Source organism: Nelusetta ayraudi, unplaced genomic scaffold (genome assembly GCF_046127955.1).
Source record: "Nelusetta ayraudi isolate G7.1 ecotype Tasmania unplaced genomic scaffold, CSIRO-AGI_Nayr_v1 ptg000013l, whole genome shotgun sequence".
In the NCBI taxonomy this organism is placed as follows: Eukaryota; Metazoa; Chordata; class Actinopteri; order Tetraodontiformes; family Monacanthidae; genus Nelusetta; species Nelusetta ayraudi.
In genome coordinates, this window is record NW_027466063.1 from 3,199,741 (window position 1) to 3,225,053 (window position 25,313).

A 25,313-nucleotide genomic window follows, 5' to 3' on the forward strand; every position below is an offset into this window, starting at 1 on the left:
GATTAAAGTAAGAGGAAACAAATGAACGTGTGGGAGTGCGCATTGTCATTTTTTTTTCTAACATGTTTTATTTCTCATGGGGACAAAATGAAAGGATAACATTGGAATGGCTGGACGTTTTGTTTCTTTTCAAAACTGCATTACAAAAGAGCAACAATGTGTCAGAATCTGGTCAAATTGCTTTTTGCAAAATAAAAAGGGGGGCAAATTTATTGATCAAAAACAAAACTCATGCATCATTACAGTAAGTTGAAGTTGCTGATTCATCCGAGGAAATTTAAAAACAAAACATGTCATTCTTCAATTTCTAATCGTCATTTACTAATGAAGGAAAAAAAACAATAAATTAAGAGTGCAATTTCCAAAAAAAAAATACCTGCAGGGCTTTTACCCATCATTCTTTTCTAGCTCTCCTCTCGCCTTTCGCTCCCAGGCTAACTTGCAAAATTGGGCAGACGCTTTGGCACAAACCATTTGATGTGTGCAGTGAAACTGGGGCTGCTGCACAACCGCTCGCTTTGTCCTCACAACCTGATCTGTTGGACTGTGACGGGTTGGAAACACAAGCAGCAGGTTTCGATTCTGCAGCAGCAACATGACTCTTGCTGCTCCACTGTCCAAGTTCAGCTGAATGCAGCACTGGCAAACTAAAGTGGTCTCGATGTTGGGGGGATTTATTACCTGAACCTCAGGCATGATTCGTGTCTGACTTCTAAACCATCATTTGTGTGGAATGTTTAAAAAAAAGAATTGAAACGTTTTGCCTTCACTATCCTATTGTTTGACTTTATCCATCGGGCCAGTAGAAGACAGGTGTGGGCAACATGAACAGTGCACATTAATACACCAAGATGCAACACATTGTCTGAATGAGTTTGGTGTTGCACATTTGCTGTGACTGTTTTTGTTAATCCAATTGAGAAAGTGCCTTAAACATATTTATCAAACCAACCAGCTACAACATTAAAGGACCAATCATTACTGTTTTTTGCCTCCTATCATGGACTATGGAGGAGCAGGCTTACTAAAATCATGATTTCCTAAAAACACTGTAGATTTAGTTTTAGCTACCTCCTCCAAAACTCAGCGAAGGTCACGGAATACCTAGCGGAGGTGCTTTTTTTTTTTTTTTTTAAACCCCGGGAGCTCTTTGTGACATCACAAAGGACTGAATTCCAGAATTACTTTTACAAGTGTAAGTATTTCATCCATCCATCTTCTATATCCGCCTCCTACTGCACGCAGGGGTCTGCTGGAGCCCATCTGAGCTGCATATAGGGGGTGAAGGCAGGGTTACACCCTGGACACTTCATACAGAAATGCTCCAGGTCCGGGGATCAAACCTGTAACCTTACTGTGAGGCGACGGCACTAACCACCGCACCAACACTTCGTATGGAAGTAAAGAGACTTTTCTTATTTCAGGCATGTCGCTGTCAGACTTGTAATATATCATTTTGCCAGAAGTTTTCTTTCTTTAGTGACTTATCAGCAGCAGAGTGAAGAAAATTATCATCTTATTCAATCCAATCTTCTCCAGCAGGACGATTCTCTGCCAAACCAGGCAGACAGTGTAATGCTGCAGCTGATTGGTTGCTTTCCACGCAGATCAATACTGCCAATGGGAAAACCAGCTCACTGACTCATATCACAGCCTGTGACGGTGGAACAAACCCGAGAGATTTGAGGAGGATTCACATCAGGGAATTTAAAAAAGAAAAAGAAAATACAGCAAATTCATAACAAACGGTTATGTTGGGTCACACAACCCACCCCCGTCGTCGTGACATCACTAGACTGCTCGCGCTGTGAGATTAAATGTCGCGGCCGATCACATCTGATCCAGATCATAGCGCTTTTGTGAGCTCACTCACAAAACATCCCTCCCCCAATCGTCTGTCACCGCGACAAACAAGGTCTCGGCAAACTATGATTATCCAAGTCCCAAGGCGGCGCAGGAAGCACCCGGGAGTCACTTCCTGCCGTTTCAACACGCCGGTAAACAGCTGTGTGGCTTTACAGTACAGATTCAATGACGACCGCAGAGAGACGAGCGCGACACGGCGCTCTGATTGAGCCGAAGGTGATATGAGAGCGCGTCCGGATTCAGAGCTGGTCCCTGGAAATGTGAGCAGACCGTCACAGCAGAAAACAAACAGCTCCATTTAAACCAAAAAAATAAAATAAAAGGACGGAGTACCGACAGTGCTTTAAGAGGGGAAACAAAAATAAGATTCATAATCATCATAACAACAACAACAACAACAACAGCAGCAATTTAAAAACAGGTCAACAGGAAACTGGACCCGAGCAATACTGTATTCTGGCTGTTTACAGAAATAAAAGCGGGTCGGCTGGAAGCTTCCCCGCCGAAATGTTGACGGTACTGCGGAAGACAAACAGAGCAGGTGAGACGATGGACCGCCGCCGACTGTTCCGGCAGCACAAGCATGCTGTTCATCCAAACAAGAGCTTGAATTTGATCGAGAGGCTGAATAGAAACATCCTCACTCGTTTTTTTTTGTTTTTTTTTGCTTCTTCTTTTGTTTGGGGGGGGTTTCTAAGTAAAATAATAAAGAATAAAAATGCAGCAGCCGCATCCGTAGAAGCACGCGCAAGGGAGACCAGTGGATTCCGCCGAGCTGAGCTGAATGCGTTTATTTACGGATGACGTGAAAAAGTCAAAAGTTGCCGGATTTAAGATTTTGGAGACGAATCTAACGAGAGAGAAAAAAAAAAAGTTATTTTACCCTTAAAGGAAATAGTTCACCCAAAAAACTGACATTTCCAGTTGTGACATTTTCTCACCCACATAACAGTTTGAGATTTCCACCAAATACCGACGCAATAAAAGCACGTGGAAGCTACGTGCTCCCAACATGGGCAAAAAACATAATGATAACAGAACAGTGACATGGTGGTAATGTTGCCTATTTCACTGTTTATGTGATAAGAAGATGTCACCAGGGTGTACACTGATATGGTGGTGGGTCATCTAAATTTAAACTTTAGATTCGAATTTCAATTTTGTGTGATCAGTGGCTTTGAAACACTGGTCTCCCAGCGCTCGTCGAGCCCCTGTGGACGCGGCTCCTGTCAATTGATGGCGTTCTCGACATAAACACAGTATGATTACACAGCGAGAGGATTTTCACTTCTTCCTTTGTTCGTAAAAACAATTTCATAGGCGTACTTCCTAAAAATCATTCAATGTCATGCATCCCCCCCACCCCACCCACCCGATATACCGCAATGTGCACACACATGATGTCCTCGTCACATTTGATTCGACACAAGTCCTGGGCTGCCATTCCAATTAGAAGTGTGGACGACAACGACCTCCACCCAGTGTTAGTTTAATTCAAAGTGAAATCAATCTATCAATCAATCAATCAATTCGAGCTTTTTGCTGTCATTAAACGAGCGTTCCGCTTGTATGCCTTCATGTCAGAGCAGCAGCAGACATTTGCACCGCACAAAGACTAAAGGAAATTCAATAATAATAATAAAAATAATAATAATAATAAGCTTCCTACATGAGTTAATTTCTATCAGTTGATCATCAGTACAACACATTAAAAAAAATAATCAGAGGTGAAACGTTGTGAAATGAAGGACTTGGGTTAAAACAAAGAAAACAAAAAGGAAAAAAAAATAAGCTACATGCTTTACTCTCTATGCCGCTTAACACCTACCGCACGCAATTACTGGACCGCAGGACGAGTCCACGCTCCCACGTTTTGTTTTTTTCTAATTCAAACTAATGGACAGGGAGGTGTGTGTGTGCGTGTGTGTGGGAGGGGGCGTGCGGTCATTTGACGGCGAAATGAAAATCAATACGTGCGGTAGGAAACTGGTGAGAGCAATCCTGAGCACGACCCACGCAGCCGCTTCCTGTTCAGTCGTGTTCCCTTTTATCCTTTTTTCACTTGGGGGCCTGGACGAGACGGACGGACGGACGGAAGATGAAGAGAGAGAGAAAAAAAAATAATAATAAAAATAAAAGCCAACATCAGTAGGAAATTGATTTTTTTTCACCCTCCCTCCCGCCCCAGCGGGGCTACTCGAGGTGAGCGCGACACCGCTAGGGCTCCTGCCTCACACGGGGCACCATGGCCTGCCTGCCTGCCCTCAGGGCTGCAACGCCCTGGCGCCACATGCACAGTCCAACTCTCACTACAAGGTTTGTTTGTTTGTTTCATTTCATTTCGTTTTGTTCCTACCGAACCTACACAAAAATTGTCAAGTTAGCAACCGTACGATTAAAAAGTCTCCTGAAACAACATTCACAGTTCTCTAAAAAACAAAACAAAACAAAACAAAACAAAAAAAAAACATGACAGTGATGAAAACGATACATACGCTCTAGAACAAATAAAAGTGTAAAAACACGTCGTGGACTAAGTTGCTATTTTTTTTCTTTGTTTTTTTTTGTTTTTTTTCATTTTTTTGTGGGGGTGTGGGAGGGGGGCGGGTGACAATTTTCCCTTTTGAGCCGCGCTGGGGAACGCGAACTGCGCAAGGAAGGAAGGAAGGCAGGCAGGCGTCCCCGTCTGGCCTGCGCTTGGCGGCCGGTGCCGGGCGGTGGTGGCCGACAACCTGTTATAGATGCTTGTCCTTGGCGATCCCGTTCTGCACGTGCTTCCTGCGAGGGGGTGGAGAGAGGGGGGGGAGTGAGAGGGGGGGGGAGAGAGAGAGAGTTGGGGAATACTGCTGCTTGCATGGATGTATTACAAGAACTGGATACTGGACTAGCAATATAGCGGCACAGTGATTTTTCCCAGTGGCCACTCGAGATATTGCAGCAAAAATATCCCATGGGCTCAAAAAGTATTTTTCCCATAGACCGCAATACAAAAATAAACGCCTGACAGGATGACTGTGACCTGAAACGCCATTCATAACAAATCAACAGAAAATAGTTTATTCCCAGTGTGACGTCACAACATCATATGTGCTGCTGTGTCTCAGCTCGTTCTGATTGGCTGTGTCCTGACGTGTCTGTAAGTGACGTTCTCCAGGATCACAGTTACAGAGGAATGATGGGAAGTGGCACAACTGCGCACGCTCTACGGGCCCATTAATGCAGAAGTCCAAAACTTTTTGGGCGTACGCGCCAGATGAGCAGCTTCATTGAAATGAATGGGCCGCCATCTTGGACTCTGGGGGCCTGGCCACTTGTCAGGTGAGGTGATCAGCAGATGTGAGGCATTAGCAGGCGCGGTGGGGGTGGGGAGCTGGTGGTGGGGAAGGGGTATCATCAGGGGCTCAAGGCCACCGCAGATAAGGAGCGGCACATAATCACATCTCCATACAGTCCAAGGGCTCTTTGATCCTTTCCGGGGGTGGCCGCTCTGCTCCACTCTGCACCCGGCGGCCCACCAGCGACTGGAATCAGTTTGGACCCTGCCTCCGTGATTACATCTGAGCTGTGATAAAAAGCCTCTCTTTTCCCTTCTTTCTCTCTTTCCCCAGCAGTAGTCAGAAAGAGACGGGACTTTGGCAGCTCCTAATCAGCAGGACAAGTTGTAGATACACACACACACACACGGAGTGAAGTAAAGGCAGCTTCCAACAGATAACAGCAAAAGACGAGCTGAATGTGTGACCTCAGATAAACTTGCAACATCTTTTTTCTTCATCTTTTTTCTGTCAATTTGGCGTTTTTTTTCTCCCCCCCTTGTTTAAACTTTATTGACGGTGCAGAGTTCGGCACGGAGACCACTGTTACGCAACCCAAAGGAAACGGCCCTACAAATGCTGTCATGCTCACTTTTATCCTTCAGAGCCACAACAATTTGCGTTTTTTTTTCCTGATTGGATCCGATTCCTTCTACTTTTGGAGGTGGTTTTTGACTAATGCAAAAAAAAAAAAAAAAAGGTGAACAAGTCCCGATGTGACGGAACTGAAAGTCATGTGACCGTGTCTCCAGGCTATCATTAAACATGACTTTACACGTACAACAGTGGTTGAACATAGCGTATACTAGGAGCTGCGCTGAAAGGGCTATTCCAACTCGCTCAATTGGATACAATTCCTGCAGATCTTTGTATTGACTTGCCTGGTTGCCAGAGACGTCACGTGTACAGTTTCCACTTTGTAACCTTCTCTAAAATTGTTAGTGTAGTCATGGTGTGAGACATCTTTCAATAAAACTAGCAAACTATCAAAAGCACCTCATTTGTGTTTGGTATGTGCCTCTATTGCAAACAGAGTTTGTATTTGACTGAACAAACGGATAATGAATTAAGTCACAGATGCCAGTTCATCAACAGCAACAGAAGCTCTTCTATACTAATTGTACATTATTAGTTTAGTTTAAAGGAAGCGTGTGGAAATGGCACACTTCAAACTTTTACTTTTTTTCCCCTTTCAAACTTTGTGCTGTTTTCGGCCCTGCTATTTTTTTCAGTTCCTCAAATAGGAAAAAAGGAAAAGACAGACAGAAAGACAGACAGACAGACAGACGCTGTTTGATGCTCCTCACCTCTGGGCAGCAATGTGATGTCCAGCACCATCATAGTTGTTTTCTGCCCGAGAGCCCGCAAGCAGACCCGCTGCCGCATTGTTCCGGTCTTCATCCTCGTACTCCCTGACGTCATTCACTTCCTTCAGCTTCAGCACCTTCACCACGAAAACGACGATGAACTGCACACAACGGGGGATGAAATTCAAATTAAAACAAAAAAAAAACCAACAAAAAAAACAGCAATCAGTTATTCTTGTCCAAGCGCTTAATCAAGACGAAGCGTGGACCGTACGTCTCTGCTGATTAGATAAGGAAACTCGGTGTCCTCACCAGGAACCAGTAGATATTCATGAGCAGCAGCGCCAGCAGGAGAGCGTTGAAGAAGAAGTAGAAGGGGATGCTCGGCACGGACTGGATGCTGGACACGCACGTGGCGTACAGCACTTTGAGAGGGAACCAGTAGAGACGGAACCAGAACCTGAGAGAACGGGAAACACACATTTAACACTGAGACGATAAGGCAGAATCAGGTTTGAGTGTCTGAGCGTGCATGTGTGCACGAGAGTCACCAGGTGATGCTGAAGCTGACGGAACCCATGTTGGAGAGCACGTCGTTGAGCAGGTAGTAGCCTCCTCCTCTGGACTTCAGGTAGACGTTGAGCTTGGTGAACTCCAGCTGGATGTCGTTGATGTCGTGGAGGAACAGAACCAGAATCCCAACGTTATGATACCTGATTGGGGGGGAAGTGGGCAGGGGACAAAAAGCAGAAACAGTCGGTGTTAGCTGACATTACCCCTTGAACTGCGCAAAACCTAGATATTGCAATAAAAAACTGGTAATGGAAACACCTAAACTTCGAAAAACCTCAAATATGGCTAAAAGGTTTTGACGCTCTCATGAGGTGGTTCAGACGTATCAGTATAGAGGTATACCGCAAACGTGTGATGGGAATTTGTTTCGCATTTACACGCCACCGGACGTGACGTACGGGGTCACATGACCAGTTCATTTCAAGTGAAAATGCCGCGTTATGTTTGGAATGGAGGAGGAGACAGAATGTTTTTTCACAAGTAATCAAAGAGAAAAATATAGGAACCACTCTTGACAGCAAACAACATGGAAATGCAGATTCATCGCAAAATGTTTTGTACCTCCATCCTCCTCAAAGTGGAGGCTTGCGGGACAAGATTTTACGAGAATTACGGCTAATGCGCTTCACACCATTCAATGAAGACACCTGCAAATCGTAATTGTAATTTGTTGTTGTTGTTGTTTAGAAATATTGCTTTCATTTTGCGAAAAACTGTAATGGAAACGCCGCTACTATAACTGACGCCAGACTCGTCACATTACCAGAGGTTAATTTCAGGTGAGCAGAGGCGCTAACACCTGTGCGGCAGAACGAGGTGTCACACAGAGCTTATCAGCTGCCTCCACTCTGGCACTCTGACGGCGTAATCAACATGCAGTGTATTCGAGTTCACCACGCTTATCATGTCAAAGTCTTAATCTCCACGTGGCTGCTGCGTTCCCAATGTGCTGCGTTTGCATTTATAGACGGCAGCAAGGTTTTGTTTTTACCATCTCTTCGTAAAAACTGCAAATAGTCCATTAACTGCACGCGAACCCGACCAACACCGCGGTGGCGAGGTTCTGATTAAAACACGGATGCTGATGTTAAAGTTCTCTGAGGGTAGTTGAGCTTCTGTTTGGTGTGTGTGTGTGTGTGTGGTGAGGAAGCATGTGATTTGGGACATTTTGCCATCTGGCCTGGGACCCGTGGAGGGAAACCTCAGTTTGGCCACGCCCACCCCGCGCACCGTCATCAGTGTTGTTGGGATTACTCCAGAAAAGAAATGCAACTACCGATTACTCCCCAATAAAGTGATCTAATTACTTCTTTAACTACTTTGTTTCATAAGTAATCAACTACTAATTACTTCACTAATTACTTTAGTTAAAAAAAAGGCAAAGTGACAGTTGCTCAGTGCTTTGGAATGAACGGCATTAAAGTGCAAATTTTGCAATTCCAAAAATTGCCTCTCTCCTCTTAACATGAATGAATGTTTGCTCTCTGAACACAAACTGCCCATTTCACAGAACAAAGTCATGTACAGCACTGGTGCCTTTTGCACAGCCCATAATGTTAAAATAATTACAAGATTTTGGAAAAGTCACAAAATCGTTACTTGACATAATTACAAGTTTTGCCACAATAATCTAGTTACATTACTCCGTGGCTCAAAAAGTACTTTAATTACAGCAGTGGATTACTTGGTAATAGATTACTCGCCAACACTGACTCTGATCAACGTTCAGGCCCTTCTGAAACTCACAATAATGATCAACTCCAGCATAATGCCGGCTTTGTAGCCGAGCAGGAGGGTGTGTGTGTGTGTGTTTGTGGGGGGGGGTGCATGACTGTCACATGCTCTTAAAAAATAAAAACTACAGTGTGTGGTTTTGTGTGTGTGGTCTCTTTTTCAGCACAACAGCCGTTCCAAACATGAGCGGTGTGCTCGGTGCGCTCGCTCACCCCGCTGCACTGTGAGAAAGAATGAGTACCTGAAGGCGTAGGAGAAGCAGATGAGGGCCAGCGTGATGATGTGGTGCACCACCATGACGGCCGAGTCCTTCCTCCACGCGTCCATGTAGATGGTGGCGTAGATGGAGTGGCCGTAGAAGCTGCCCTGGATCAGGTAGGCTATGGCGATGTCTGTAGGCACTGGCATACCACTCTTCCAGTCTGGCGAGAGCAAGCGGCGAGGCAGGGCGGGAGAAATCAAAATCAGCTCCGTGCGATTTCAAAGGTGAACTGGACTCTACGGCTTCTGGTATCGTGAGCACTTAATGAATTACTGCTCCTTCGGCCGACAGACTGGGAAATCTAATTAGGGGAGTTGAATTGAGTTTGGGTGGCGAGTCAGGTGCATGACGTGACCAAAATTTAATTCATTACCTCTTGGTACTTTTTACGTGCGCCGACTACCACTGGATAATACACCTGATCTATGACTGCAGCTGAAGGTGTACTCAGCTCTATATTATATTAAACAAAAATAAACCGCAGACAAATAAACTGCTACGCCAGTTCGTTTGTTGCGTTGTGTTGACTGATTATTGCCGTTTCGAGTACTCACAGAGTATTGCGGGTTACTGTTTTTAAACAGCTGTTGCAGCAGTAGAACAGCTGCAGAACAGATCCATCCTCATCCCCATGCATTAGGCCAACGAGAATCGCAACAAATGGTCGAGGAGGTGGTGGAAAGGTTTCAAATGACAGCCGGCAAAACCGCCATTTCGATACGGAATTAAAATAATGAAATGGTTGGGGATCGAATGTATCCACGAATTAAATGTCTTTTATCTGATGTATTTCAGGGGGCAGCAAACGTGAAGGGCCACCCGAGGTGTACTTATGTGGATGAGGCCGACCAGATCGGAATCAGCAGGACCTCTGGGGGGAAAACCCAGCCGGGCCGGCTCAGGTCTCACCAGCTGATCGGATGTTGGACGGAAACTTTCCCCCGCCGTGTTTCTTTTCTGCGCAGAGGTTGGTCGTCTCTGCTGGGATGGGGTTACAGTTGGGGCCTCTCGTAATGTTTATTGATTGCTCCTTCTGTCATTAAACATTGAGGAGAGCGCCGCTAAATGGATGACGGGAGGAGCGCTGACAAGATGAGCCATGGGAGTGGGAGACTGTATTTCCTCTCCGGGAGTCGGAAGCATTTGTTACCTTTTCAACGTGCAACGCGGACAGATTCTGCAAGAAAAATCACCCTACATTTTTAAGTCTGCTCCCCTTAACATCTTCCTGCCACACTGACAGCAGTTAGCGATGTAGCGGCTACTGCTAGTACTAGTGCATATGCTTCTGCTGCGCTGTCATCGAGCTGCTGTGAGCTCCACTGACACCTCTTAGAGATCTGGAGCCTATTCAGGACATTGCAGATAATGACTTCATTACACAGGTACTTTCCATTAGCAGTGCATTGGTAGTCGACACACTACCCTCCCTGTTGCTGCTGCTGCCTTATTATCGGCCGGCTCCTGCAATAAATGCCTCTCTGTGTCAATGCAAGAAGTTGCATTTAGAGGATTTGCTGGCTGCCATTTAGTCAGGTGTAAAATGAGATAATTTCTTTATTTACCCAGAGAGAAAGCGACCCCAGGACGGCCCCATTAAACACATGTTCCAGGGGTAATCAGGCGTCTAACACGAAGCGGATTCTAACCCGAAGAGAATTAAATGAAGTGAGCCTAATTTTAACTCGGCGCAAATTATTGAAACCGTCAAAGCGCCTCGCTTTTGATGTTGTGTGGAACTTTTGAAGGAACCGATCCCCCCCAAAAACAGGACAGCGAGGAGCTGAACTTGGAAGATGGAAAGTGTCTTACTGTAAAAGACGGAGGGCGGGTCGTGGAAGAAGGGGTAGGAGGTTAAAAAGAGCAGGTAGGTGCTGTAGGACCACGACATGGTGTAGAAGACCAGCTTCCATGCGCTCTCCGGCATCTTGGCAGCATCTTTGGGCATCAGCCTCCACCGCTTTGCAAGAGGCTGCGAGGACAGAGCAGAGAGGGAGAGAGGAAGCACAGTGAGAGGAGGGAAACACTCTGAATTAGGCTTTGTGTCTCTTCAGGCATCCAGCTGGACGATCTGACAAGAGGCATCTACTAAGCTGATTAGCTTAGGCACTTCCGTTAAAAGAAAATGTGCAGCCACGCAAACAATTGTGTGTTTCGGATGTTGAAAACTCTGGACACCATCCAAACTCACAGCTACAGGCAGATCATAGTTGATAATTAGCTTGATGCGCATATATTTGGACAGTGGGGGGAATACCTGGAGAGAACCTAGGCAGATACAATAAGAACAGGCAAATTCTTCATAGAAAGTGTTGTAATTATGCAAATATGATTAAAATGATAAAAAAATAAAAAAAAATAAAAAAATAGCATTATAAAAAAGTAGCTGCTAAGTGTACTTTTCAGATAAGTAAGAGCTTTGAAAATTTAAATATTCCTAAAACATTAAACGCACCTTTAAAAACCCTGGCCTGGCTTTTTACTGAGCATGTGCGCCACAGATGTTTTGGCCCATTTTCTTGTGCATAGACAAACTGTGGCTGCAGTAGACAAGCTGAGCCCGAAAGACTGAAATGAGGACACCAATGACCGCACGACCCAATCCCTCTGTAACAGAACACTCGAGGGGACGGCCGTGAAAGCGTGAACGTGATACACGCAAATTTCGGAGCTTCTCGTTTCATTAGGGGCGCGCAAATGAAATCAAGTCTAATGTTTGGAGAACGGCAGCATCCTCCTCTGCACTCTGGAGGCAAAACTGGCGGAATCACAATGTGGTTTGAAGCGAGGTCCCTGCGAAAAAGCCAGACGAGCCGCTGCGGGCCTGTTAGCATGCTAATCAGCAGTTAGCCTCATTGCGACAGGAAGTCAAAGAAAGCAAAGCAAAGTCCCGGTGTGGCGTGACTATCAGGACTCCTGGATAATCGTAGTTCTTCCTCATGACGCCACCTGGTCACTCGTCATCATTAAGGGCCGAGTCAGAACGATTCAACCTAAGAAGGTTTGAATACCATCACAGACAGACAGGAAGTAAATGTGATGGCAGTGACCAGAGGCTTACAACAAGCAACTCACAGAAAGAAAGAAGGAAAGAAAGAAAGAAAGAGAAACCAGGCCGTCAGCTCGTGAAAGGAAATAAAAGAGAGACAAACGCTCCGAGAGGCGGCGTTACAGCGTAACTGGAGGCGGCAAGAAGTGAAAGCGAGACGGTGTCGGTGACACGCCGCAGCTCGGCTCGACTTGGGTAACCCGCCGCCGGCACATGACAAATTAATAGGCCGAGCAGCGCGACACCGCGTTCAATCCCCTCAGTCAGCTTCCTTTTCCTGCTCTGCGCTCTGACTGAGGGGGTTTGAGCATCACAGGATGGGGAAGGAAACCGACAAGAGATGCCACTCAATTAAAAAAAAAGAAAGAAAAAAATGGTGACGCCTACAGCGAAGGCTGGGAGCCTCCTTTCTCCTCCCTCCCTCCCTACAGCCATAACCAGGCATGTGAAGACTAGAGACGGGTTTCCGGGGCAGAGGACAAGCAGGCTGCATTCTTTTAAGAGCAGCCGTTCTCAATTGGTGGAGGCTCAGGACCCACTTTTTTTTTCCTTTTTTTTTTTGCTTATCACGAAGTCGCGACCCAAATTTATCACACAGCCACAGCCTCACCACAAATTTTCTTTCTTTCTATCATGTCTGGTATATCATTTATAGAAATTATTGAATTGAACAGTGTGTGCTGCAAAATAAATGCCCAATCTTTTCTCTATAAATATATATTTTAAAATCTTTAAAAAAAAATAAAATAGGGGTGGGTGGTGGGGAGGACTGCCCACAAAGCCCGGACACAGTCAAAACAGTTCCTGGACCACTTGTGGGTCGCAACCCACAGTTGAGAAACACTGTTCTGAGTCCCAGGATCCACATTTATTGCCATAAATAAATTATTGAAATTATTGAATTGAATTATGTGTCCTGCAAAATAAACAATTTCTCTTTAAATAAATATAAGGAGGTGGGGGGGGGGACTGTCCACAAAACCCCGACCCAATCAAAGCCGCTCCGTGACCCACTTTTGGGTTGCAGCCCACCAGTTGAGAAACGCTGTTCTCGAGTACCTCAGTACAAGGCTCTGCCATCCTCCGTCGGTCCTCCTTCCTCTTTTCTTTCTCTCTCTCTCTTCTACAGTCACTGCTCCCTCCCCGTCGGCTCCATTTATTTATAGTAGCCAGCTGTCGCTACACTGCAAACCCCCGCAGTCCTCGGCCGCGTTAACCCCCTCCGACGAGATGCGGCTCGGAGGCCCCATCGCAGAAAACGCCGTCCAGGTCTCTGGGTCCCTGGTCTTCGACGCGGACGGAGGCGTTTCTAGTCGTCGCACGCAGCGCCACGTCGGCGTTGCACTTTTGTTTGCGCAGCAAAGAAACAGGCATGAGCGCCGGCGTTGGTTAAACATTCAAGCACAATGGCGAAGTGGTCCGCCTGCAGTGCGCTGACAGAGAACACGTAGCCTGGCCGGGGCTCCGTCCACAGCCATCTGGGACACTTTTTTATTTTCTAGCTCGCGCTTCTTCCTGCTGCGTGAGAGAGGAATGTACACACTCATAAAACTTTAGTGCTTCTAGGGCATGATGGAAGGAAGCGTTGACGGAAACTTATTTCCTCTTTTCCTGTCAGTCCCCGACCCATCCTCACCCACTCAACCACACCTGCCTAGATCTCAACTGCTGCAGCACACCAGGCCTTTTGAGAGACTGAACCTGTGGTGTAACCTGTGACATCAGGTCACCAGCACACTCACTTTTTGGGCCTCCATCCTTTCTCGCCTCTGTTTTGTTAGCGCAGCGAGGTTACTTTGGGTCAACGACCTCTCTTGATACCGACTCATTTCGCGCCAAAACGCCAAACAGGGTATGACTCATTTGCAAGTAGCGGTGAAGGGTACACAACTCTGACACCACGCATGCCAACTTTAGGCAAGCTAGACTCAGGGATCCATGCTACTTATTTTGAATGAATGTAAGCCCCCAATGAGCTTAATCTGCTTTAAGTTGTATAGAAGTGCAGCAGGGTGCTAATTTTGTCCTTGGGAGTTTCTGTGTCACGCGCGGCACAGCCGCCTTGTGCGACAGAGTGTCTTCGCCGCTGACGTTTACAGCGGCGTTTACGTGTGTAACAGCTTCACCGTGGGAATCCCCCCCCCTCCCCCCTCCACACCCGCGCACACCCGCGCACACTCTGGTGATGAAACGCCACCAAACGGCGGTGATGGGTGAGCTCAGCCGGCCGTCCTGGTTGGCTCCGAGCTTTGCGATGGGAAAATCCGGAGAACGTGAGCGGCATCCTGGCAGCGATGACAGTAGATGTGCTCATGTCTCATGGTCGACCCCTCAGCAACTTCCCCTACCACCTGGCCCTCCATCCACGTTCGCTCTTACGGGACGGCTGCAGGGGGGGGAAGTCCCAGGGGGAATTGTGCTACATTCAAATTTCAAACATATTTACTGAGCAGACCTCGGGGTGGGGTGGGGTGGGGTGATGGTGTTGGTGGGGGAGGGGTTGACGCAGATACATTTTGAAACGGTGAGACGTTCTGTTGTAAACAGATTCACTTTAGCGTGTCTTGTAATGACTGTAATTACTGTGTAGTTTATGTTTTTGTATTGTTTTTGTGCTTCAACAGCATAGTTTCCTAATTTAGGATCAGCTAAGTGCATCTTTTCTATCTGTTCTGTTCCATCTTTCTGACACGGAGACCACACTCGAGGATATTTGGACAAGTCTTTGTTTATAACCGACCTTGGAACTGGGCTGCGCCGCCTGATAGCCGTCAGGCCTCAGTGTCTGCCCAACACCATCCAGTTTGCTGGGAAGCTTTACAAAACTGGCACAACTGCACCACCAGGGGCCAAAATACAGATTTTTTTGAAAGGGATTTTCAGAATGAGGGATACCACCGACAGCCAGGATCACTTGGCTGTAAAAAAAAAACAAAAAAAACAAAACACTGGGAGGCTGGAACTCTTGTGCAACGCTGCCTGACGCTGAAATGAGTCGCATGTGTTTCATTGGATTAACGACAACAACAAAAAAAAAACACCACTCCCACTGCTTTTCCTTCCTCATGCGTTTTTTGTGCTTCTCTGCACACGTCCATCTCTGGGGACGGCGACTGGAGCCCGTCTCGGCTCCTCTCCTCCTCGGACCGGCTCTCTCTCTCTCTCTCTCGCTCGGAGTGGCGTCGCCGCCGACCGTTCCAGCCACCAATATTTAGGATGGAGGGCGGCAGAGAGGACAGGGGAGCAGAAACTAACAAGAGGCCGAGGCTGAATGGAGGGAGAGGAGTCGGTGTGGAAGAGGCCTCGCAAACAAACAAGCGGTTGCCATGGCGACACGGCAAACAAGGGCTGAAAAAGCTGCTTTTATCCTTGCAGTCCAGTTCCCATACCCTCGTCCTTTCTTCTTCTTCTGCTGCTTCTTCTTCTTCCAGTTCCCATACCCTCATCCCTTCTTCTTCCTCTTCTTCTTCTCTGCTCATTCAACTTTATTTAACTATGTATTTATGCATCTTGTTAATCTATTATTACTTGTTAAAGTTTAGGTCAATCTGTATTTAAGGCACTTTTAGAATGTGGTTGTCTTTTTTTACCGTGCAAAATCAAAAATCTTCATCTTATTCCTCCTCCTCCTTCCTCATCCCAGCCCAGCTCTTCTACAGTTGCACCCAGCAGCACCCCCACCCTCACCCTCCCTACCCATCCTCCCGCTCTGCCCTTCCTGGAAGCCAAGCGATGACAGTGAGAGGAGGAGTACTGGCCTGTTGCATAAGCGGGTCGGCAGTGGGACAGTGAGTCAGGATGCCGGCTCACCGTGTGTGGATCTGTGCTTCGTCGCGCCTCACACACCCATTCATTCACCTCCTCCCTCCTCCCGTTCCCTGGGCTCAGCCTCGGCTTGCTCCCGTCTGCATTGCTGAGGCGACGTCTCATCGGCCGGGTTTCCATTACACGTCTCAAACAGAGCCCGAGTCATTCCAGAAGCACGCCGGCGGACACTCTGAATTCTAGCAGGTTTTTTATTGTGCGTCAACCTTAACAACTGCACTGGGTGTCATCACTGGCGATCAATGGCAGCGTGTTATGGGAACGACACTGAAAACACATTTCTTAGACACGACCGTCTGCAGTTTTACAGAAGAATCCAAAACTTCTTCACGACCTTCTCAACTTCTGAACACCACTGTGATGCACCAGGACGCACAGCTGCAACATCAAACATCGCATCACATCAGAGGCCTCTCCCTCCCAAAATAAACCACACGGGTTTGCAATATGTGGCTGTGTGACACCCACGGCAAAATATGATCTATAAAGGCAAAGACAATAGATGGGGAATTAAAAAGGCTTCACTCACAGGCTGTGTTACAACGCACTGCGAGATGATACGCAAAACATTTGAAAACAAAACACTTGCTTGACCATTAACTGAATAAACTCAACCAAATTTACATTTGTCCCAGCAAGGGGACCTTGCAAATGTTCAGGCGGTACAACACACACACACACACACACACACACACACACACACACACACACACACACACACACACACACACACACACACACACACACACACACACACACACACACACACACAGAGGAGGGCCTTGAAAGAGAGCTACAGGAGGAGCAGGTGCACCGGCCGGCCAGGAGTTGCCTCAGCTTCCCATTTGATCCCGGTGGAGGCATTAACCCCATAATGATGGTATTCAAATGAACTGCCGGAGCATCAAAGTCAATAACCATTGAAACACTTCCTGCCGGATAAAGCTGCAGTCACGACGGCGATCCTGTGATGATGATGTGTGGAGACGTGAGGTGGATTAGGCCCATTTTCTTTATATCCTCCTGTATTTTTGTTTCCGATGTGACTGCAGCCGAAACGACCTGCTGATACTGACTAGCACTAGCTGCGTTTCCATTAGCCCTAGAATTGCGCGAAACCTAAATATCACAAGCAAAAACTGGTAATGGAAACACGTAAACTTGGAAAAACCTCTTAAATATGGCTAAAAGGTTTTGACGCTCTCTCATCGATATAGAGGTATATGGCAAAAGTGTCATGGAAACACTTTTTTTTTTGTTACGTTATGTTTGGACGGAGAAGGACATGGAATTATTTTTTACAAGTAATCAAAGAGAAAAATATAACAACCAGTCTTGACAGCAAACAAACGTAAACAAACAAACGTAATTTTCCGAAATCTCACGGGACGAGATTTTACGAGAATTATGCGCTTCACACCATTCAATGGAAACACCTGCAAATCGCAATTGTACTGTATTTTAGAAATATGGCTTTTATTTTGCGAAAATTAGACAAAAATAGTTTTGAGCCACATAGAACCTGATCACTCTGTCATGCACAGACGTCGAATTATTTATTTATTTATTTGTAAAGCAATTGCCATATATATCTATTGCTCCAATGGATTTCCACTTCCCTTAACGCGGCCATAAAACCTAATTATCTCTCCCCGTTACTTTGGCACACACAAGAGGGCAAAAAGGAAACAGGCGTATTCTTCTCAGCCTGCCAACAACGGAGAACTTAGGCCGTTACCGTGTTTGAGTCTCTGATGGTCGTCAGAGCAGCACAGAAGAACGCAGGCCTCGGTGAAACGGCTACAGTATGTTTGTAATATTTCTTTCCATCGGGGGGGGTGAAGCGAGGTGCTAATGTATTCACTCAAGCTGCTAACCACCCAAACTGACGGCTACGAGACATATGGCTCTCATTTATAAAGCACGACTCCAGTCCTCGGGGGGGTTGAGGGAGAATGAGGCCTGTGTGTGTGTGTGTGTGTGTGTTTATGGCAATGTTTATACTTATGTGTGTGCCTTATGTCTAGCTAATCCCAGTGTGTTCATCAACAGGAAGTTTAGCCACAGCTAACTTTCACTCACTGAGCGCACGTCTTCACTGACAGGCTACAAGGTCGACTGCTGGAGGTGAAATGTGGCATCAGGTTGTTTCTTTGTCAGTCAACCGTTAACGTTGCTCGGCAGACTGTTGGTATAATCGCTTTGGTTGTGCAGTAGTTATGTGCAGCACAAAGGAGGCAACATGGACGTGAATACATGTAAAGTGTAAGTGTCTAAAGCCTATCCAGCTGTTTTTGGGAGAAGGTGGATGGGGTCAAACCCTGGGCAAGTGGGTGGGGTCAAACCCTGAGCAAGTCAACAGTTACAAGTCAAACAACAAACCCAAAAGCAACAATTGACACATACAGGGAATATAACCAAGGATTTCTTTTTTCCAATTAGGCTTAGTTCAAAAGTATGTGGAAACTCTTAAGTATATTCAGTGGGCTGTCACCACATCACTTACAAGTTGATGTAAATCGTTAGCAGTTGACATAAAAATTAAATTCAATGTGCATTTCTTGTCTGGTGTCTTGTGTTTGTATTCTAGACTGGAAATTGACTGAGCTCATTTCTTAAAATGTCTTTACGTCCAGACTAAGAGCACTTGAGACAACCTCTTCATATTGCAACTGTTTTATATAGTATTATTCTTACTGTTGATTGTAAATTGCTGAAATTTTTAATTTTTGCTGCTTCTTGGCCAGGACTCCCTTGGAAAAGAGGTTTTTAATCTCAATGAGACTTTCCTGGTAAAATAAAGGCTACATTAAAAAAAAAAAAAAAAAAAATAGTGCCTGTAATCCCAGAAAACTGCCAGTTTTTAAAAGAAACAGATGCAAAGATTTCATTGAATGTAATTTCTACTTGTGGCTGATCAAGGACTTGTTCGGACAATTTTTGGTTCAAGCTGTTTCAAAAGTGACGCCGCTCACCTTGTCTTAATGCAGGGTGTAACACCTTGACTTCAGTTATTTCTGCAACCACTGCCACAGAAGTGGGAGCCCCCGACATTTGTGTGTGGAATTAACGGCTGCAAAGCAGAGGAAACGAAGCGCCGGCGAGAACAGAAAGAAACCAGCGGGTAAAAACCTGAGCTCAACAAGCTGCACAACCTGCATCGGTTAGTTTGGGGAAATTTAGGGAGAGTCGGAATGAGAACTGGAGAATTGGAACAGGGAGCGGAAAGCTCACAGAGCCATCTTCTCACAACATTTATCAGAAGCTGAGAGAGCCCTCTGTGACTGCGAGTGCAATCTTCTCCACAGGGAGACAGGAACCAAACTAATTGCATGTGAAGAATGCTTCCGAGATTCAAAACCCAGATAATCGTACGACAACAAAGTCGAGGTCGCTGGTTCATCATCTTGAGAGTGCTGCCGCCTGCAACCCCACTTCCTCGCGCAGCAGGAACACAAAATGGCAACGCACGCGAGAGCTCGGTAACTAAAAGCACACAGCCAGCAGATTTGACGGTGACAGTTCCCCATCACACTCGTTCTTGCTGAGGGAGAGACGGCCGCCAAGTGTGAGACCTCAGCGACAGCGTCTCGCGACACGCTGAACCGAGCGCCGTGGCGCATGTGAGGGACCATTTTAAAAGAGCACACGTGAGACGGACGGGGCAGGCAAAGAGAGGAAGAGGGAGCGCTGCAGGGAGAGGCTCTGCGGCGGTCAAGGCCTCGAAGCGCATTCCTGTTGACCAGCCGAGAGTCTGTCTGTCACAGTCAGCAAGCACGGCTGATTTCACGAGGACTGCGCCGTAGCTGCTGGTGCACGCGGCCGCTCTGGCTATGATTCATCGACAGTGCACGATGGCTTCCTGTTTCTTTTTATAGTGAAATAATTGATAGAGATGCGCCGCCAAGATTTTGACTTGAGACCAGCGTGGCGGTAAATGCAGGTTTGGTTCTTGTTCCGCCTCAGATTTCTTAGTCGGTGAAAAAAGCAAATTCAAATAAAAGACAATTCAACATTATGATTCAGTCTATAGCACATCAGCTATGCATCACAGAGGGACATATAGTCTAATTTTATCTTACATTAATACGTTTAGGCCATATTTGTCTTGTGTTGTCCAGAACACAAAAGATGATCAGTTTAGCTTCATACAGCCGACAAAGAACAGAACCGAAAGTTTCCAACTTCACATTTTCCTATTGCTCAAAAGCACAATCATAATACACACCAGCTTGTTAAGAAAAAAAAAAAAGAAAAAAAAAAGAGAAAAGAACACCAACGTACATACAAACGCCCACACCATCATCAGTTTGATGAGCGATTTGACCATCCAGCTCGCTGGCAAATTAAAGGATTTATCGGAGCACAGCCTCTGTGTGGCTGACAGACCTGCAAAGCGATGAGCGCCATGTATTTATTACCGGGTGCACAGCGAAGCACACAGTGTAATAGATCACGCCTTGGGTGATGGTGCGACTGTTGCTCACTCAAACCTGGAGTTATGACGGAACAGGAAAGAGACAGAGAGGAGGAGGAGGACGAGGAGGGGAGGAGGAGAATAATAGTAACCTGACCATTTTTCACAATTAGTGTCAGAGTTACAAGCGAAGTTTCACCTGAGTGGGCACTTTTGACTGAATGGATAGCACTTCCCCTTTCGCCACAAGTCTGATATCGGGTTTCGCTCGGCGGCTCTAATGCACGACAATGAGCCGGGGCTAAGTGGAATGTGATCTGGGCTCTGCGGTCGGGGACCTTGTCAAACCTCAGGCCGCTTTCACGTTCGCAACAATCGGGGGATGAGGTGCAACCCGGGCTCAGCGCAGGAAAATAAGCCATAAAAGCGGCATGGCAGGAGCTGGCAGCCGATTCATCACACTGCAGCCCCGGCCCGTGCACCGCATGTGTGTGTGTAAGCGTGTGCATTGGGGCAGCGAGATTTATTTATGAGCTTATTAAGTCTGTGTATTGGCCATTTGAAAAAAGATGCTGAGCGCGCAAGAGTAAAAATAGGGGGGAAAAAAGAAGTTATCGTTCTTGAATTCAAGTTGTGTGCACGCGTGAAATGCAGTTGTTATTTCTGCTGCATGTGAGGGATGGTGTGAGGCGGACTTAATGATTGGCTGAGCGAGCTGAGTCAGCAAGGCGAACCCTCCGTCCACTTCTCCTTCCTTCCTTCCCCTCTCTCCGAGGCTGCTGCTGGCGTCCCTTCCTCCCCCTTCTGATGGAGGTTGCAAATGCGGGACTTTGACTGACAAACAGCATGCAAACGGGTGTCTAGTGACTCAACCGCATACGAGAATTCAAACCGGCCAGATACTGATGAGCTGAACTAAATGGGGATGTTCACTGTTGACCAATGTTGACAAAAACCCCAATGTCACAAATTGCGATAGATGCGTCATAATTACGTGTGTGTGTGTGTGTGTATGTGTGTGTGTGTGTTGCACCGAAAACCGCTCTTTCCGTTGAAAAGGGTCTTTGGCGAGGGAGCCATCTGCACGCTGACACACTGACCTTAACTGCCGTGATGCACGCTAATGAGCCAATAAAGTGTGTAGCCTAGTTTTGCCGTGCAGAGCAACACAAGCAGAGTTGGAAAATGAATGATTTTCCAGTGTAAGAAAAAAAGGAATTGAGACAGTCAACCTACAAAAAGGCGCATAACTGTTTCAGATAACAAGAGCTTGAAAACAATGTCAGTCACATGACAGGGTTCAGTTCGACTCGATGAAAGTCACTGCCAGGAGGACAAATTAAAGCTTGACGGGAACCAGTTTACTAGCAGAGGGGGGGGGGGGGGGCTGGGGCTGGGGCTCCTCTGCTCCAATCACGTTAAATCCTCGTTTGCTTTAGATACGCATCTTTCTGCAAGAGAAGGCTGAAGCGTTTTGTTTGTTTGTTTTTTTTACAGTGACTGGGCAGTTTGTATTTGTACAGGTGGGACATAGCAACAGGAATTGCTCGTTGTTATGGTGAACAAGAGCGGCCTACGCAAATAAAACAAGAGACGGGAGAGAAAAACAAAACAATAACCGAAACGAGTCTTTAACCTGGCAGATTTCATATGAGGAATCTGACCTGCTCGGAGGACAAGACAAGAGTGGAGCAAAGCAATGTGGGTCAAGTTCACTCTTCAACACGACTTTAATCGCTGTAAGTAACAAAACCGGAAACTAATTATTTTTATCCCTCAGCACTCGAAGCAGAAGGATCACGAAAGTCGCCGGCAGCTTCTGCGTGCGCAGCTGGAATTTCAACCAATAACTGAGTTGTGCAAATAAGACTTGTATTTGTACTTGTCTTGAAAGGACAGCTTCCCTTTGTGGATGGCCCCTATGTAACTAACAGTCATGGGTAGCGTGTGTGCTCTTGGTTGTTTACTGTTCAACTGTGCATCTGAACACATAGAGACTGCGCACCTTCACTTAGCTGATGTCAGAAAGGGACCACTGATGCAAAAAAGGGACCGCTGTGCTCTTCTGGTGATTCGCCACAGCCTTTTGTGGATCTATCACAGCCTTATTTGCATTATGTTATCTCATCATGGCTGAACTGACAGTGAACCCGTCCTCATCGCAGCTAATGTTAGCAATGGGGCTACTGCACCTCATCATTCACAGCCCTTATCTGGGCCCTGAGATGAGGCCTGTCCCATGATGCCTCATACCGAGTCACTGGCCCGTATGTTGAGACAGTTGAGCAAAATGTGAAAAGAGGGGGTGGGAGATGGAGCAGGCCTCATTCATTGCATTCTCGGGACACATCTGGCCTCACACATGGGGCCCAAGAAATTAGAGTTTGTTAGCATGGTTTCATCATTAAAGCATCCATCACGCCCACCAATCAGCCAGAGCCTTGACCACGGCAGAACGCTCAGACACAACCAGGCCATCTGTGAAGAAGAGTGTCATCCTGGCAAAACCCAATAGGCTGGAAGTAGTCGGGACTTGGACTGGGTGAGGAGAGCGTAGGAGAGCGGGGAGGGCTCGGCGCCAGCCCATCACAGCGTGAAGGCTTTCAATTAAATATTGTTGGTGCAGCACTTTTGAAATGCTCATCATTCTCAAGTAAAAGTAGGATGGATGTCTGAATTTCTCTGAGGCAGGATGATTTGAAAGAATGGTATCCCTGGGTTTACTAACTCAATGGGCCTGACAGTGACTTGTATTGAACTTTGCATCAATGCGAATAAACCCCTCTGCAATCCCTGAATAACCGGGTTTGCCTTTTTCGGTCTGCATCGTTCTGAAATGCAATCGATTTTATTTTTGTGTGATTTTTTTGAAGGACTTTAATGGCAAATATTGCACTACTGCTTTTTTAAAACCTTGCATATATTGCTTCTGAAAATGACTGCCTTTTCCACATCTTGCTCTTCTGCGTTTGTTTTATTTTAATTCAGTTAAAGTCCTTCTAATGATTGTTGTATAGTTTGCATCATCTGTTTTTAGTGCTGCAACAGCAACGTTTCCCCAATTTGATATCAATAAAGTACTTCTATCTATTGCAATTGCCTTTGTTTTCACCACTGCATGTACCTGTAGCTATCTGCAACATTCTCTTTATTCTGACCTAAATTGAAGGGGATCACTATGTTTCAGCACAATATTCAGACTTAACTATAATTCTGATCAACATTGTTCTTTCCCCCAAAATGTCACTATGTTCCAACGACATTTCAAGGGCTCGCCAGATCATTTAGATTTTTTTTTTTTTCTTTTACAGACCTGTTCAGCCTAAACGATGTCTATTAACAGAAAGTAACCCATTATTCTGTGCGTATTTCTACACGTTGAATATTAGCGATTTAGTCGACATCTTTCCACCCAGTCAGGGTTTGAATTGGATGCACTGGCCGCTTACAACCGTCAATTAAATCATATCAGAGGAGGAGGTGTGGGAGAGGTTGTGTTGTGACTGTGTTTGCACCCACCTTGAACAGACTCGCCGACAACCCCAGGCGAACTTGCGTCCACAAATAGGCGCAGAAGAAGAACAGGGCGACTTCCGTCAGGGTGATGCACGCGTTGTTGAGCAGAGTCCGTCTGGAGAGCTCCAGACCGCAGCTGCCACAGTCTCTCCAGGCCCCCCAGATCCTGCTTGACGCTTTGGTGATGAGGTCCAAGTATCCCGGCATGGGCTCCACTTGTGGCGGCGGCCCAGCATCCTCGCCGAGGCTGGCCATCGCGGTTGCGGCGCTCGACGTGGGGTTTGGTGGGGGACAAATGCGGGGAACCAACCAAAAGGGGGGTGGTGGGGTGGAGGGAGAAAAAAATAATGTACTTCCAACGGGAGGGACGGGATAAGCAGAGTCCAGACGGTGTGACTAATCCGTCAACTTGCTAGCTCACCTAGAAGCGTCGGAACAAGCTTATCTAACCCGCTTTACTCCTCAGTAGCCCAATTCTTTGTTTTACCAATTTCAAAACGGGCCCATTCTTCGCGCTCACAACGGCTCGCGTGAATATTATCCTATTAAAGCCACTAGGTGCGTAGCTTTATCGCGGTAGCGCAATATTAAAAAAAAAACAAAAAAAAACAACAAAACGTATATGAAAATTAACGCGAAGCCTTCACCGCCGGAGCCTGCTCCTGCTTCATCATTCCGCTACGCACACACGGGCTCATCAGCGGCGGCGCGGCGCGGCAATTGCACGGCAGCCCGTCCGTCCGTCCTTCCGTGCTGGGGGTTAGCCGCCTAGCTAGGCGCAATCACACGCAAACAATGGTGAATGAGCAAGCATCCGCGGCGGCAGCTTCCGAAGCCACGCAGCTGCGCGGGTGAATAGAGCCCGGTCGTGCTGTAGCAGCGCTCATTCACACGCACCGATTTCTAGCGCGTGCTAAATGCGTGTTCCGTGGCCCTCTTCCAGCGCCGAGCCCGACAAGCCGCACATGCGGGTTATTGTGCCGCTACGCCGGAAAGACGTGCGTATGCTCTCATCTCTCTGTCCGTTACTCGCCTTATGCAACGTCTCGGTGCCGTTAAGAAGCGCGGATTAAAGACGAAGGCGGCGGTTCTCTCAAGCAGCAAAGTTCGTCCCGGCGTGGAGAAACGATTTTTCTTGTTTTCTGGAAGGAAAAGGAAAGAGCTCTTGGTTCTCGTCCCCTTTGACGCAGCTGCCTGCGTTCCGCTGGCATACGTGTTCAAAAAATAGCTGCGTTCTGACAAGTCGCGCTATGCTTTCAATGGGAATCAACTGGTACGTCAAAAGAGGACAACGAGCGTAAGAACGTCGGGGCGAAAAAATAAAAGACAAGGGGCGTGGCATGAGCAGGCCCGCTATCTTCTGAGTCCTCCGCGTGATGGCCAAGGGTTAAAAAGCAGGATTTAAAGACACAGTGCGAATAGCCGCTAAACGAAATTATTGCTACTTACA

The 25,313-nt window shown here is 46.7% G+C and overlaps 1 protein-coding gene across 1 annotated transcript; it reads right to left on the reverse strand.

The window, feature by feature from the left end:
- Nucleotides 1-48: 48 nt before the first annotated feature.
- On the reverse strand, nt 49-25,155 carry cers1 (ceramide synthase 1). Its single transcript, XM_076022851.1, has 7 exons — nt 23,867-25,155; nt 10,869-11,028; nt 9,036-9,216; nt 7,039-7,200; nt 6,800-6,947; nt 6,488-6,648; nt 49-4,644 (listed from the first exon to the last, which is right to left on the reverse strand). Exons 1-7 carry the CDS (start codon nt 24,116-24,118, stop codon nt 4,602-4,604), a joined length of 1,107 nt encoding a protein of 368 aa, XP_075878966.1. The 5' UTR covers nt 24,119-25,155; the 3' UTR covers nt 49-4,601.
- Between the last annotated feature and the right edge of the window lie 158 nt (nt 25,156-25,313).

What these genes read in the sequence shown, in the direction of transcription:
- cers1 (XM_076022851.1), bottom strand. Translation starts at nt 24,118, where the DNA reads ATGGCCAGCCTCGGCGAGGATGCTGGGCCGCCGCCACAAGTGGAGCCC. An exon ending in TGCTTCTCCTACGCCTTCAG is followed by an intron (nt 7,201 to 9,035) that starts GTACTCATTCTT and finishes CCCCCCAATCAG; the next exon opens with GTATCATAACGTTGGGATTC. An exon ending in TGAATATCTACTGGTTCCTG is followed by an intron (nt 6,649 to 6,799) that starts GTGAGGACACCG and finishes CGTTGTGTGCAG; the next exon opens with TTCATCGTCGTTTTCGTGGT.